A 16005-nucleotide genomic window follows, 5' to 3' on the forward strand; every position below is an offset into this window, starting at 1 on the left:
TGTTTCCTCCATAAAACTCATCTGGACTCCAGAAACACCAGATTTACAGGCTGACAGATCCATCCTGGGGTTTTCTCACTCTGAGAATAAAATCTGAAATAAAAATCAGACTTGAAAACTAAAAAAAAGAGGCATGTGTTGAGGAGGAAAGCATGTTTTAACACCAAATGGAACCATTACTTAATCTTTTAGGAGTTTTAGAAATCATTATTTTCAAAACATCAAAAGTGGTTTTAATATAAGACAAATAAACTACGAGTCCCAGAATGCTTTGCAGTGAAACATCCATCAAACTAAGAATGAATGCCTCTGCTGTTTGTTTTTCTCTTTCTTTTTTAATGACTGTAACCTCAACCTGATATCACTAAACATTAACCTAACTAAGCCTAACCTGATAACCTTAACCAAAACTAAGCTAAACTAATCTGAGCAGCTTAACCTAAATCAACCTAACCTGACCAACTTAACCTAAGATAATCTAAGCTAAGCTAAATTTAACTAAACTAAACTTGCCAACTTAACCTAAACTAACCTAACCTAGCATAGCCCTGATCAACTTAACCTGAGCTAAACTTAACTAAACCTACTAGCTTGACCTAAGCTAAACTATTCTTAACTAAACCAACCAACCTAACCTAAACTAACCTAACAAAGCCTGACCTGATCAATTTACTCAAAACCAACCTAACCTGACCAACTTAACTTAGACTAACCTAACCTGATGAATTTAACCTGAACTAAACTGACCTAACCTGATCAACATTGATTAAAGGAACCTAAACTATAACTTATTGGATCAACCTAACCTAACCTAACCTGATCAACTTAACCTCAACTAAACTAACCTAACCCACCCTAAACCATCCAAACTAAACAACTTGATCAACTTAACCTAGCCTTATCTAACCTAACCCAAACTAACTTACCTAACCTAAGCCAACATAAACCGTCCAAATTAAACAACTTGATCAACCTAACCTAACCTAACCTAACCTAACCTAACCTAACCTAACCTAACCTAACCTAGCCTAACCTAACCTTAACATACCAACTTTAAGAAATGTCTCTGACCTTTCCTAAGGTGGCTCACCTGGAACTAACGGTTGTCACACTAACTCAGCTTCTTTCTGTACACTAATATGCTCAAAGTGAGACCTCCAGGGCATGTTATCAGAGCTGTTTCCATAGCAACAGTCTGCTGTCCAGGAATAACAGACCTGTTTTCCTGTGATGACCAATCAGAAACATGTTTTGACACAAAGAGTAAATGTTTTCTCTGAAGTCTCATGCAGGAGAAGCAGCAGAAGAAGAAGAAGAAGACATTTTGATAATATAGAAAAAAAACCTGCATCACTGCACGCCAGCACGCTCATACAGCTGCAGACAGTAGGTGGCGTTCCTTCCATCATGTGACCTGATCATCTGCAGATTGAACCTCTGTTTCACAGCTCAGTTCAAAGCCGGCTGGACTTCAGAGTCCGTCTGCAGAGCTGGATTCATGAGCTGATCCGGATTATTTATGTTTCCGGGATTTACACAGATTGTGGACTTTAATGTTCCCACAGCGGATCTGAGGTGTGATGTGGAGGTTATATAATCCACATGTAGAGCCCACACGGACACAAGAGCTCTTCTGTTTCTGCGCTTCTAGTAAAACCTTCAGGGTATTCTTCCTCTTCTTCTTCTTCTTCTTCTTCTTCTCCTTCTTCTTCTTCTTTATCTGAAAACGCTGTAAAAACTGCTCCCTGTCAGTTTTTACAGTATTTGGTAAAAGTCTTAACATCAACAGAGGCAGACCTCTATAATATTTCAGGGTTCGACAGAAACTTTATATTTTTTTCTGACATATTTTTTTTATAAATTCTGACTTCAAAGATTTCAGAATTTGGATTTTTCCCCTCAGAATTTAGAAATTAAAGTAACAACCCTGAGAAAATATTTAGAATCCTGACTTTACTCTAGGAGTTCAGAGAAAAAAAATCTAAATTATTATGATTATTTTTTAAAAGAAAAACTCAGGGATAAAAGCCCAAAATTTGGGGAAAAAAATTAGAAATTTGACTTTTTTTTCAGAATTAACAGATCAAAGTTAAAGTTTTAAAAAATAAGATAAGGATATTTGGCGTTGTTTTTTTTTTAGTTGTAGAAATGAAATTTAGGATTCTGTGGGGGCAAAAGTTTGAGTTCTGTTTTTTTAAAAACAAAAAAACCTTTTTCAAAAAACAGTTTTAGTTTTTTTTTTCATTCATTTAAAATGAAAAACACTGTTTTGCAAATAAAACCTTACAGAAGTAATTTTAGGACGTGGTATTTATGAGTTTGTTTTCATTTATTGAGCGAGATGAATTTATGCTGTAATCAGTTATCACGCTGTGATTGGACGATCACTCATTAAGGGGGAGGAGTCAAAGTCCATTGCTGCTAAGCTAATGCCAGGCTAACAAAGTCCTGACGTCAGAACTTCTGAACACTGAGTCTGGGTCTGGTGAGGAGCAGACCCAACACACACACACACACACACACACACACACACACACACACACACACACACACACACACACACACACACACACACACACACACACACACAGATCCAAATGGTTTCTTTCAGGTCTGGATTAAACAGCTCGGCAGTGAATGTCCTGCAGGGAGCAAAAACTCGTGAATGGAACCAGATTTACCCCCAACACACACACACCACATACACACACACACACACACACACACACACACACACACACACACACACACACACACACTCTTTCTTTCTTTTTCACTTAGGAGTCGTAGTGGACTCACAGTCCACATTGTAAAGCTTTAACGGTTTGGTCACATTGTCCTGAGAGAAGGCACACACACACACACACACACACACACACACACACACACACACACACACACACACACACACACTAACAAACAGTGGTAGTGAGCTGTGTTTACGACAGACAAACAGACGATAAAGGAAATGCAGATCAGTTTCTCTTCCTCACCCAGCGAACGTCACCCTTATGACATCACAACACTAATGTCCTTTCCTTCCTCCCCTTGTCCCCTCTCCTTGTTTCCTCTCCTTGCTTCCTCTCCTTGCAGCCAGGTGTGTCCCTCGTTGTCAGGGCGGGGCGTTGTGTCGTCCGTCTAACCGCTGCGTCTGCCGTCGAGGGTTCAGCGGTTATCGATGTGAGATTTCAGGACATCCTCAGAGCTCTAAAGAACCAGAACCAGAACCCAAACCAGGAACCAAACCAGCTCAGAGCCCTGACATCAAGAAGACAAGAGCCCGATCTGGATCTGCTGCCATGTTTCCAACACCCAAAACCAGAACCGCAGACCTGAGCTCACCTGCTCCTCCATCTGAAACCCAAGACCCTGGTCCTGTGAAACCTGGAGACAAAGGAGGAGTTCCCAAGGAGTTTCTGATCCAGGGGGAGAACCAAAGGAACCTGAATCCAGAGTCTGAGCCTGCAGTGACGTTAGACCTGATTCAGCCCCCAGAATCAGAGGAGAAACCATCAAACCCACTGTCAAAAACGATCAAATTATCAACCTCCACCTCCAGGCCTGAAGGAGGAAACCCAAAGTCTGCTCTGAGGTCTAAGATCCAGGACAAAATGAGTTTAGAGTTTTATTCAGGACCTGGGACAGATTATGGACTCAACCTGGAGTCTAATCCTGGACCAACGAGAGAGAAAAGTGTGGATGAAGGAGTAAAAGGAGGAAAGAGAAAGAGGGAGAAGCTCTCACTGAGGTAAGAAAAACACAGAATTGCCCTTTAATAAAACATCCTTCAGATTATTTACACCATTAGTTTTTTTTTCAAAGTGAGGACGGGAACAAATTGTGTTGGGACTTTGATTAAAAGAAAACTAAAAACAGATTCTTCAGAGTCTTTATTCTGTCTCTCTTGTGCCCCCGTAGTTCACAACAATCTCTGAAACTCTTTGTTTTAGCTGCTGTCTCTTTAAGACTCCCCGCTCCATAAACCCCCTTCACTCTGATTGGCCAGCCCTCTGGAGGCCTGACAGGGGCTTGACTTTGGTGTTTGAGGCCCCATGCACTTCCAAGGTGTCCTGCCTCTCCTTGTCCCCTTCTCTCCTTACTGAACCTCATTGTCACCCCCTTGTTTCCCCTCCTGTACTTGTCATGTCTCCTTGTCTCCTCCCGTTTTATCCTTGCCTTCCATCCTGGTCCCCTACCCTTGTTTGATTGCCTTCTTTCCTTGCCTCTTCTCCTTGTCCTTATCTCCTAACCTTGCCAGCCTTTCTCTTCTTCAAAAGCTCCTTTTCTCCTTCCCTTGCCTACTTTCCTTATCTACCTCACCTTGTCTCCTCTTCTTGACTCATCCCCTTTCCTCCCATCCTTGTCTCCTCTCCTTTACTTCCTCTCATTTTCTTCCTGGCTTAACCTTATCACCCTATTTCCTCTCCTTGTCTCCTCTCTGTCTCCTTTCCTTGTCTCCTATTTTTTTCTCCCTCTCCCTATCTTCCTCTCCTTGTCTCTTCTCTTTGCCTCCTCTCCTTATCCTCTCACCTTGTCTCTTTTCCTTGTCTCCTCTCTATGCCTCCTCTCCTTGTCTCCTCTCTTTGCCTCCTTTCCTCATCTTTCTGTCCTTGTCTCCTCTCTTTGCCTCCTTTCCTTATCTCCCTCTTTTTGTTTCCTCTCTTTGCCTCCTTTCCTTATCTCCCTCTTTTGTCTCCTCTCATTTCCTCCTCTCCTTATCTTTCTCTCCTTGTCTCCTCTCTTTGGCTTCTCTCCTTGACTCCTCTCATTGCCTTCTATCCTTGTCTCCTCTTCTTGTCTGAATAAGACTTTCAGTGGTTTAAAAACCATTAAATTTTATTTTCATTACATTTTATATTGTACCCCATTAAAACATTTGATTAATGTGTCAGTAAAGGTAAAAATCAGATGTCATTCTCTAAGGAACTGTAATTTATACTAAAAATTCTGTGAAACATTGTATTCAAACCAAAAGTAGAAAAGTAGCCACAAAAATTAACATAATGGGTTATGACACAAAAAATGAATATCCTGCAGTTCTCTGTGTGGCCAGCAGGTGGAGGCCTCTCCCTGATAATACACTGTAAAAACTGTGCAACACATGGGGAACAGAGACCACAGAGACACGTTTTCTATGTCTGCACCAAACTCCATTATAAAAACATGCAATTTTACTCTTGAAGACACAGAAATGAATTTTTGGGGTAACTATTGAATTGAATGGATGAAATTTGTTCACTTTTGTTGTTCGCGTAAATCTGCATGTTTGTGTGACGCCACATGAGTCAAATCACCTCTCTGAATGAGAGAAAGTGTCAGTCAGCAGCGCTTTGATCAGAGAGGTTAAATTGATGATTTCTTAAATGGAGTTTGGTGCGTTTAAGAAAGTGACATGACATCTTCCCAGTGTTTAAACAAATCTTATCATTTAAGTTTGAACAACATAAAAATAACTTTTAATATCACTTTTTCACCTTTCAGTCACTTCTGCAGCAGAAAAACAAACAAAGTTTAAATTTTATCCATGGGTAGGTGTTTACCTCGTCTTTAGGGAGATGTTCTGGAGTTTTTTGTTAGCACGTGAAACGAGACCTCCGTCAAAGTCTCCTCAGTGTCAACATTCAACAAACCCAGAGTCAGAGGTCAAAGGTCAGGGAGGTCAGGGCCAGGGTGAAGACAGGCTGTGGGAAAAGTGTCGAGAGGGAGCCGTCTGGGAACAAGGACAGGTGTTTTTTAAGCATGTAGACACAAATTAAAACAGGCGTTGATATTAAAGCTACGTGCTGTTCATGGAAAAGTGTCAGAGGATCTTGTTTGGTATGACCTGAAACCATCTTAAGTCTCAGTTTATTCCACCTGGATGTTGTGCAACTCATTAAAGAAGTCTCTTGAGAAACAGCAGCTGCAGCATGTGAGCTAACATAAACTCCCATCAGACTGCCGGGCGTCCCTGGTATCAGCTCCGGCCTCCAGTGCAGATTAAAGTGAGCTGTTTGTTCACTGAGCTGCAGCAGGTCTGCACTGCTTCTCTGAGCTTCTTGTAGAGAAATACTCCCCCATAATGCACCTTTATGATGGAAAAGTACTTCTTTAAAGTCACTCAGGCATCTCCATTCTTTGTTTTGCAAACTGCATAACTTTAAAGAGGGGTCATTTCACTTTTTATAGTCTTTGTTCGGTCCCTCTGGTGCCCTTGTTTCTCTCTCTTTGTGAGAGTTGCCGTCTCTTTAAGGCTCCCCATTCCACAAACCCCCTTCACTCTGATTGGCCAGCCCTCTGGAGACCTGTCAGGGGCTTGACCTTAGTGTTTGAGGTCCCATGCACCTCCAAGGTGTCTTCCATTGCCTCCTCTCCTTATCTTCTTCTATTTGTCTCCTCTCCTTGCCTCCTCTCCTCATCTGCCTCCCCTTTTCTACTCTACTTACCTCCTCCCCTTATCTTCTTCTGTTTGTCTCTTCTCCTTGCTTCCTCTCCTTGTCTCCTCTCCTTATCTTCTCCTGTTTGTCTCCTCTACTTGCCTCCTCTCCTTATCTTCTTCTGTTTGTCTCCTCTCCTTGTCTTCTCTACTTGCCTCATCTGCTTATCTCCTCCACTCATCTACTCTCCTTGTCATCTCAAGCCCCCTTGCTTCCTCTCCTTGTCTCCTCTCCTTGTCTGCCTATTTTTTTTCTTTGACTCCTCTCCTTGCCTTCTGCCCTTGCCTCCTCTCCTTGCCTCCTTGGCCTTTTCCTATTGTTCTCTACTTGTCTCCTACCCTTGCATTCCTTCCTTTGCTCCTCTCCTTGCCTCCTCTCCATATCTCCTAACCTTATTTCCTCTGCCCTTCTTCTCCCCTTGTCTCCCCTCTTTGCCTTCTTGCCTCCTCTCCATATTTTCCTCCCTTTGCCTTCCTTCCTTTGCTCCTCTCCTTGCCTCCTCAGCCCTTTGTTTTCCTTGTCTCCTGCCCTTGCTTTTCATCCTTTAGCTCCTCTCCTTGCCTCCTCTTCTTATCTCCTAGCCTTATTTCTTCTGCCTGTCTACTCTCCTTGTCTCCCCTTTGTGCTTCCTGGGCTCCTCTTCTTATTTTTTCTCTCCTTGTCTCCTCCCCTTGCCTCCTCAGCCCTTTCTTATCCCTGTCTCTTTGTCTCTTGCCCTATCTTCCTCCTTTTGCTCCTCTCCTTGCCTCCTCTTCTTATCTTCTAACCTTATCTTCTCTCCCTGTCCTTTTTGTCTCCTTGCCTCTTCCCCTTGTCTCCTATTTCCCTCCTCCCCTTGCCTTCTGTCCTTAAGTGCCTCTCCTTGTCTCCTTCTCCTCATCTTCCTCTCCTTGTCTCCTGTTATTGCCTCCTCGCCTTTGTCCTCACCTTGTCATCTTCTCCTTGTCTCCTTTCTTCACCCCCTTTCCTTATCTTCCTCTGTCGGCAGAGTTCCACCCCAGTGTATGTCTCCTCTCCTTGTCTCCTTTCTTTCTTTGCCCCCTTTCCTTATCTTCCTTTGTTGGCAGAGTTCCACCCCAGTGTATGTCTCCTCTCCTTGTCTCCTCTCCTTATCCTCTTGATGATCCAATGAAGATCTAAGTTTCCTTTTCCTTTTTGTGCCTCTGCTCTGTTTCAGTCTGAGGGAGGCCCAGGCGGTGCTGCTGAGGAAGACTCTGTCGCGAGGAGGAAGAGGAGACAAGATGGCTGCTCTCCTGATGAAGCACATCGAGAAGGAGAGGAAGAAGCTGCAGCTGGTTTCCTCTTCATCATCACCATCATCATCCTCGGGTCAAACCAGCATGAAGACGTTTCACACTCAGAGGGGACAGTACACCGTCCACTTCACCGCACCCACAGGTCAGTGAACGCACCCACAGGTCAGTGAACGCACCCACAGGTCAGTGAACGCACCCACAGGTCAGTGAACGCACCATCTACATTCACTGTCTAATGTTTATCAGCAGGGGGCGCTACAGAGAGCAGACGTGTTAACACAGGCTCAGAGTGTGTTCAACACATACCACATCACACAGGTCATTACTCTGTGTGATAGCTACTGTACTACAAACACACACACACACACACACACACACACACACAGGTCCCGTCTGTCAGCCGTACATTGTTGTGAGAAAACACACTGACAGTGATTTAACGGAGCAGGAATGTGTGTTTTTTTCAGTGTGAGAGTTTGTGATAAGGTGAATACACACTTAGCTCGGCCCAGATCTCTGAGATTAGAGTCACACACACGTCACACACACGTCCTGTTATTGTCCCGCTGTGAAAGAACGGAGCAGAAACACACTGTGAACAAGAGAGTTTCAGAAAATCAGCACCAAGAAGACCTGAGGAGAAACCTGAGGAGGAGAAAGACCTGGAGGAGGAGAGGAGAAAAGTGCATTGAGGAAGCGAGATGCAGGATGCAGCAAAGAAACCATGCAATGAAACATTCAATGTGCGCAACGCAGTGCAGAGAAGAAAGTGCAGAGAAGAAAGTGCAGAGAAGAAAGTGCAGAGAAGAAAGTGCAGAGAAGAAAGTGCAGAGAAGTGCAGTGATGGCATACAGTGTAGCACAGCAGAGAGTGAAGTGAATACCAATATCACAGTGAAGAGAAAAGCTACAGTGTGTGCAGTAAAGAAGAGCAATGAAAGGTGCAAAAATCTGCAGTAAAGTGCAGCAGAGAGAGGAAGTGGGGTTTAATGAAGAGCTGATGCAGAGTGCAGTGAAGAAAAGAAACAAAGGGCAATTAAAAGGATTGCAGAAAGGTGCAGCAGAGAGCGCAATGACGACAAATACAAAACTGCAAAACAATAGTAGTTGAGTGCAGTGAAAGGTAAAGTAAAAGACATTTGAAGGGTGCAATGATAAACAAGTTAATGCAGTGATATACCAGTTACAGTTCAGTGAAGAAAAGTAGTTACAGCGCAGTGAAAAAAACAGTAACAGTGCAGCACATAAACTAGTTACAGTTACAGTGCAGTTGTAAAAAAATTTACAAGCAAAAATTGGAACCAGTCACAGTGCAGCGAAGAAAGGTAGTTACAGTGCAACAAAGAAAACAGTTTAAGTTACAGTGCAGTACAGAAACTAGTTACAGTTCAGCAAAGAAAACAGTTACAGTTCAGTGAAAATAAAAGTTACAGTTCAGTGAAGAAAAACAGTTAGAGTTCAGCAAAGAAAGTAGTAACAGCGCAAAGAAAAATACAGTTACAGTGCAGTGAAGAAACCAGTTACCGTGCAGAAGTGAAAAAAAATTACTGGCAAATAATGGAACCAGTCACAGTGCAGAAAAAAGTGGCTACAGTGCAACAAAGAAAACAGTTAAAGTTACAGTGCAGCAAGAAAAAAGTTACAGTTCAGCAAAGAAGCCAGTAACAGTTCAGTGAAGAAAACAGTTACAGCTTAGCAGAGAAACTAGTTGCATTTACATTGCAACACACAAACTAGTTACAGTGCAGTTAAAAAAAAAACATTTTCAGGCCAATAAAGAAACCAGTGACAATGCAGCAAAAAGAGTAGTTACCGTGCAGTGAAGATACCAGTGACAGTGCAGCAAAGAAACCAGTTACAGCTCCGCAAAGAAACCAGTTACAGTGCAGTGAAGAAAACAGTGACAGTGCAGCAAAGAAACTAGTTGCATTTACATTGCAACACAGAAACTAGTTGCAGTTACAGTGCAACACAAAAACCAGTTACAGGCCAATATAGGAACCAGTCACAGTGCAGCAAAGAAACCAGTTACAGTGCAGTGAAGAAACCAGTTACAGTGCAGTGAAGAAAACAGTTACAGTGCAGCAAAGAAATGTGTTGTAATGCACTGAACCCAGATTCAGTGTGTTTAAGAAACCAGATACAGTGCAGCAAGAAACTAGTTACACTGCAGTAAAAAAAAACAATTACAGTGCAGGCAAGATTCTAGTTAATGCGCAGCAGAGAAACCAGCTACACTGCAGTAAAGATCCAGTTATAGTGCAGCAAAGAAAAGTGTGAAACAAATTGAATCATCGCAGTGACAAAACGCTGAGGAGTACAGCAGAGAGTGTGCTGTAGAAGATGAGCACAGTGCAGATAAACAATACCATAAGTGCAGTTGATGAAATGCTGTAGAGTTTAGAGTGCGTCAAAGAAACTGCGCTGAATACAGTGAGTTAGAGGACCAGAGTAGTGCAGAAATGAAGTATGGAGCAGTTTAAGTGAATGAACTGGATAGTGACACTGTCCAGCAGGGGGCGGCAGAAACAATGAGTTAACAGCAGAGTGCAGAGAAAGGCTGCTGTAGGGTTCGGTTACAACGTGAAGCACAGATCAGACTCTCAGATAAGGTGGAAAGACGTGTTTTATGTGACACAGTAGAGTCCGGTAGAGTCCAGTAGAGTCTGAGGTCTGACGCTCTGTCTCCACAGAGGTTTGGAGCTCCTGCGTCTCTGCTCACGTTGCAGGAAGATGTCCTGTGTTTCTACTCTGGTTCATGTTTTTAGTTGTTCTGCCTCACTGCTCCAGGCTTCACACTGTGTCCCTGTGAGTGTGTGTGTGTGTCCCTGTGTGTGTGTGTGTTGTCTGAACTCAGGACATGAGCTCATACACAAACAGCGGCAGGAACAACCAGCCTCTATTCCACTAACAGGCCTCAGTCGTCTCTGTGAGGGGCCCCTGAGGCGGCTCCGGGGGTCCCCTGGAGGAGCAGACTATTAAATGATTTATTCCTGTTATTTCTCCTCAGTGATAAATGATCCAAACTTTCCAAAGTATGACTCAAAATCCTCCATCAGAGGAACACAAAGTGAACGAAGAGGTTTGATTTGATTATCGGGAACGTTTATCTTTAATAAAGCTGTTCAGTTATTAATCCCTACAGCTGCACGATGTCTTTATCACACAAACATGATGTCCTCTTCTCTCTGAGCCTCAGGAGAAACACATTTCTTCATGGCTCCCTGTCAGGCCATGGCGTCATGTTAGAGTCACCCTGCTGGAAACAGATATTTAATAAGAGGGGCATTCACATCCAGAGAAAGTAGGACAAGGAAACAAAAACAGACTCTTTACACACTGAAAGAGACAGTTTAGCCCAGTTATATTCATACATTAGTGTGTGTGAGTGATGTTTGGTGTGTGTGGACTTGAGTTATTGTTAAAACGACTTAAAGACCACAGATAATTCATAAACACAGCTCAATAAGTTCCTGGAAGAATCCCTCACACACCCACTTCTTAAGAACACACACCACCCACACACTTCCTGGTTTCCACAGCTGTCACTCAGCCTGATTGTCAAATAGGATTTAACCCTTCACAGGTCAAGGCCAACGTTGCTGATTCAATTACATCTTAAATTTACTGCTTTTTACAGTTTTCAACTTGTTTCTGAGTGGGATGTTGTCTGCATCCTCCACAAGCTCCATGTTAAAATTAACTGCAGTTCCCTGAGTGTCCACTAGAGTCACCCCAAAACGTCAGTGCGTCACTGCAGATCTAGGCGTTCTGGGATGAAACAGAGATGGCACCAGAAGCACTTAAAAAAGGCAAAGATTTTTTTTTTAATCTGCGTTTCTTGTGATGGTTGTGACATTGTTTTTCCTTACTGTCTGCTGCATGAAGTGAGCACATTAACATGTGGCAGAAATGACATCCCGTCATGTCAACAAGATAAATAACATCAGGCTGTTTAGTCTGTTAAATAGAATAATAAGGTCTAGACCTGCTCTATAAGAGAGATAAGGCACTGCTGCTTTAATTTCGCCTCCTGCTCAAGTTATGAGTGAGGAAAATCAATAAAACAACAGACAATTTGCTCGGCAACTTTCCTTTCTAAGAACGACTGTTTCTCACCACTCTCACCCAGTAAAGAGTTAGTGCTTGCTAAGTACCAGTTTTAAGCACCTGGAGCCAGAGCTTTATCTGTGAGAACACAAAAGCCAGAGCTAAGACAGGCACTGGAACTAGCGCTAGCACCAAAAATGGGTAATAGAGCTCCATTTTCATCAGGATAAGGAAAAAATGTTAATGCCAAATGTCTGGTAGGTGTCCCTCCGTGCTACATTTTGTCCTGTCTCTTTAAAACTGCATTTCCACCAAGCAGTCCGGTTCGGTTCAGTACGGTTAAGCATGGTTTGGTATGGTTATGCCTTATGCATTTCCACAGCAAACTTAAATAATAGTGTGACGCCATAGCAGTGTGACACAGTATACCCCAAAAGTAACAAAGTGTATAGAAAGTGCAAAAAGCTCCATGAGGAAATAGATGCTGACAGCTTGTCCATCATTGTCCAGTCAGCCAGCCTCCACCTCCACAGGGTCCAGGACTGAGCTTCTTCAGCAGTCTGTTCAGTCTCTGTCTCCTGGATCCTGTCTGCTCACAGCAGGTGAAGCTCTTCACATGTGGCGTCGGTGTCTGATGTTAGCTCTGTTAGCCATGTCAGTGAATAGCATGATGCTACTCTGCCTTCTGGTATTCCCTCTGTTGCTGTGTTAGCACAGCTAGCTCGTCCATCTTATTGGAGATAGATCTTACGTTCCCAATAACAATGGATGGAAGGACAGGTCCATGTCGTCACTTCTTAGCTCACACCTGAGAACCAGCACGTCGTCCTAAACCTCCTTCTCCTCACCTTGTGGGGAAACATCTGGCCTTGCACCAGTTAGCATTGACATGCTACAGGCTGCTGACAACTGAGTTCACATGTAAACAATGCAGCCATGGTTACATGTAGGATCTCCAGACAAACACAGGAGAAATAGTAGTAAAAATATCACTGAAGACACAAAAAGTTTTGGTGTCCATGACCAACAAATGAACCATACAAACTAACGATCCAAACCAAAAAATTACAAGAAACGGACAAAGATAGATTGATACAAAGAACAATCAAGGACCCGCGAGGAGAAATACAGCCGCTATCGCACAGTAACTGACCATTCTTTCCACCAATCACCTACTGTCTCTTTAAGAGTCTGTAAAGCACTCAGGAACTCAGAGTTCCTGAAGCTAACATTCCGGAATGTTCCTCCAAAGATCAAAGAACAGAGCAGGAGCTTTCTGATTGGTTGGTGTTAGTTTATGAGGCTCTTATAAAGACAAAGAGTAAATCTTGTGACCCTCTGATGCTGGAGACGGACTCTAGTGGACACTCCAGGAACTGCAGTTTTTGAGACTTGTTCATTTAGCATCTGCATGAATAGATACTGTCTTCAGGAGGTGGTGGAGACCAAAACTGAGCGTAGAAAGAGAGAGAACATTGTCTTAGAGTCATGAGTGAAACTAAAATCAGTCAGACCTTAGCTGAAGTGTGTGCTGCAGGTTTTTATGAACAGAAATCCTCCTTGAATGAAGGTTTCCAGTTACTTTCAGACGTCCCCTCCCTCCCGGCTCCTAAAGCCACTTCAAACCTGGAGATCTTTGTGAATGTGGACCCCTGAAACCCAAACCGGGGTTGCATCATCAGCCTGACGTCCTCCACTGTTCTGGGGTCTGTTATGAAACTGAGCACAGATACGAGAGAGACGGAGTCATGTACATATACTTCCTCTCTTTCTCTCAGTGTGTGGACTGATGGACCAGATCCCTGCTAAACATTTTGTTTGGACCCGAGCCCAGTCCTGCACACTGCTTTCAATTATCTCTCTACCTCCCTCTCTCACTGCTCTGCTCACACACACTCGCTCACACACACTCAGGGGTGTTTAGGGAAAAACAGAGGGAGCAGGAGAGAAGGGGGAGCGTTTTCTTCTCTGAAACTTTTGTCCTGCGACGTTCACTTTCGACAGAGAGTCGAGTGGAGCAGCGTCAGACCGGAGGCGTTTGGAGTTTGGACGATGCAGAAACTTTGACTCAGCTCTGAAAATGCTGCAGCCTCGACTCTGCTCTTTTCTGTCCTCTCTCCTCATCGTCTTCTTCTCTCCTCTGTCAGCTGATGGACAGACAGTCACAGGAGGAGGAGGAGGAGCAGGAGGAGGAGGAGGAGGAGGCGTGGAGAGGATCCAGGTGATGTTCACGCCGACCATCTGCAAGGTGCGCTGCAGCCAGGACCGCTGTGTCAACTACTGCGAGCGAGGCAACGTGACCACGCTGTACAGCAGCGCCGAGGAAGGAGGAGGAAGGAGAGATGGCGCTCATGGACCAGGCTTCAGAGTCTGTGAGTATCACCAACATCCAATCACAGGCAGGGGGGACTCACCTGGCCACAGGTGGCGCCAAAATCTGTTAGATTTGTTTAAGGAGCTGCACGACTCCTGCATGAAAGATGAGTCAGAGATTTTTCAAGCAACACAAAACTGAGCCAGTCCTGGAACATTAAATGTTAAAAACTGCAGTTCCCTGAGTGTCCACCAGAGGCTGGCTCTGAAAGTTCCTGAAACCACATACACACCCATTCAAAATAGCTGATGTGGTTTCTACAGTAGGGGTCAAGAGGTGAGCTTCTGAAAAAAAGAAAACAAAGAAAGGTTTCATCTAATATTGTGAAAACAGATTCAGTTGTCGATAACCGTAGCATAATTGCTACAACTGTTATTCTGCATTTCGCCTTCTTTAAAAGTGCTTTCAGAAAATAATTCTGGTGGTTTAGTTTTTTGTTTTTTACTGGATTAGCTTGTTGGTGTTTGGGTGTGACTGTCAGCTTGATTTAACCACCTCAGCGGGCAGTAGGGGGCACCACTTTCTGTCATCACTGTTTCACACCACTTACAGCAAGACTTTTCTGGCTGTTTTTCTACATCGCCAAACCAAACACTTTGTGTGTGGTGCAACGATTCCATTGTAAGTTCTGGGAAAAGAGTCTCTTCAGGACAGTAGCGTATGGATGTCTAATTAGATCAGTTACTTGTGTTTTGCAGGGTTCCAGACTGACCCAAAAGTCGCATTTTGCCTCTAATATTTGAGACAGTTAGAGTAAATTTTCATCTACTTGTGCATGTGCAACCAGTAAATTTGCTGAATTTTTTAAATTGTTGAATATTTTTTGTTGTTGACAAACTTCTACGCTTCTGTCCAAAGCGACGAAAACACAAGTAAGAAAGTAGATAAAAGGGAAAACCTTTGTTAGCGCGACAAAGTGCAACAAGTTATTAGCTACAGGTGCTGCCATTAAGGTCTAAAAGTGCCATTTTTTCGTTTGTTTATCAACCAACATTAACTCCAAAAGAAAAAAAAAGGAGACTCGGCTCGCAGTTGGTCTTGAGACCACCACTACGGCATTGTTTCCACCAAGCAGTTCAGTTCGGTTCGTCTTGGCACTGCATGTTTTTTACGACATTTCCACCCCCAGACTGAGACGAGCCCACTTTTTGGCACCGTTCCGTGGTGCCAGACTAAACCAATCTGATCTTGGAAGGTGGCGCTACATCACTGCAGACTGTTAAATGACGAAAGAATTGCGACAGCGGCTGCTGAATTTCTCCTGGCGGCTCACAGTCTTTTTTAAGGTTGGGTTCCTTTCACATTTGAAACGATACGGTACTGATGCCTGGCAATAGGTAACGGTACTCAAAGGTACCAACTTTCTGTACTTTTTTGTGTTTATGTGGTTAAAAATATCAATTTGTCTAATAATAAAGTATATCTTTTTTCAATTTAACATATTTATTCCTCAATATATAACCTTGCAATGCTGTGTTCATGTCCAGTATGGAAAATTGCCTGCTCTTCCACTCCCTCCCATTCACAAGGATGCGTTTAGGTACCTAAACATGGTACCTTTAAGCTGCGTTTCCACCAAGCAGTCCAGGTCGGTTCAGTACGGTTTGGGACGGTTTGGGACAGTTAAGTCTGATCCCATTTGCGTTTCCACAGCAGACTGTGCCCTCTCGTGGTGGGCGGGGTGTAAGCCGGATGCTGGAAGCCGCAGCTAGTAAACAATAGCGCGACGCCGTAGCAGCTTACCCCGCTAAATAATCCAACAAAGAAGAAAACGCGACACAGTAAACAAAGAGCATAGATGAAGACATGCAGCATTTCGTCCTCTCTGTGATTTTCATGTAACTCTCTGTTACAAAGTGCAATCAAGCTTTGTTTTAGAGAAGTCTGTGAGCCGCCAGGAGAAATGCAGC

General features: G+C 43.5%; 1 protein-coding gene across 1 annotated transcript in view; it reads left to right on the forward strand.

Annotated features, from left to right (window-relative positions):
* The first annotated feature begins 3217 nt into the window (after positions 1-3217).
* ltbp4 (latent transforming growth factor beta binding protein 4) overlaps positions 3218-16005 on the forward strand; it is a 44294-nt gene continuing 31506 nt past the window's right edge. Inside the window, exons 1-3 of the mRNA XM_074679057.1 lie at positions 3218-3748; positions 7594-7814; positions 13869-14093. Coding sequence (XP_074535158.1) covers positions 3300-3748; positions 7594-7814; positions 13869-14093 — 895 coding nt within the window. The 5' untranslated portion in view covers positions 3218-3299. The remainder of the gene's footprint in view (positions 3749-7593; positions 7815-13868; positions 14094-16005) is intronic.

Source organism: Halichoeres trimaculatus, unplaced genomic scaffold (genome assembly GCF_033239565.1).
Source record: "Halichoeres trimaculatus isolate MK-OKI-2021-1 unplaced genomic scaffold, fHalTri1.1 fHalTri1_scaffold_9, whole genome shotgun sequence".
Taxonomy (NCBI): domain Eukaryota; kingdom Metazoa; phylum Chordata; class Actinopteri; order Labriformes; family Labridae; genus Halichoeres; species Halichoeres trimaculatus.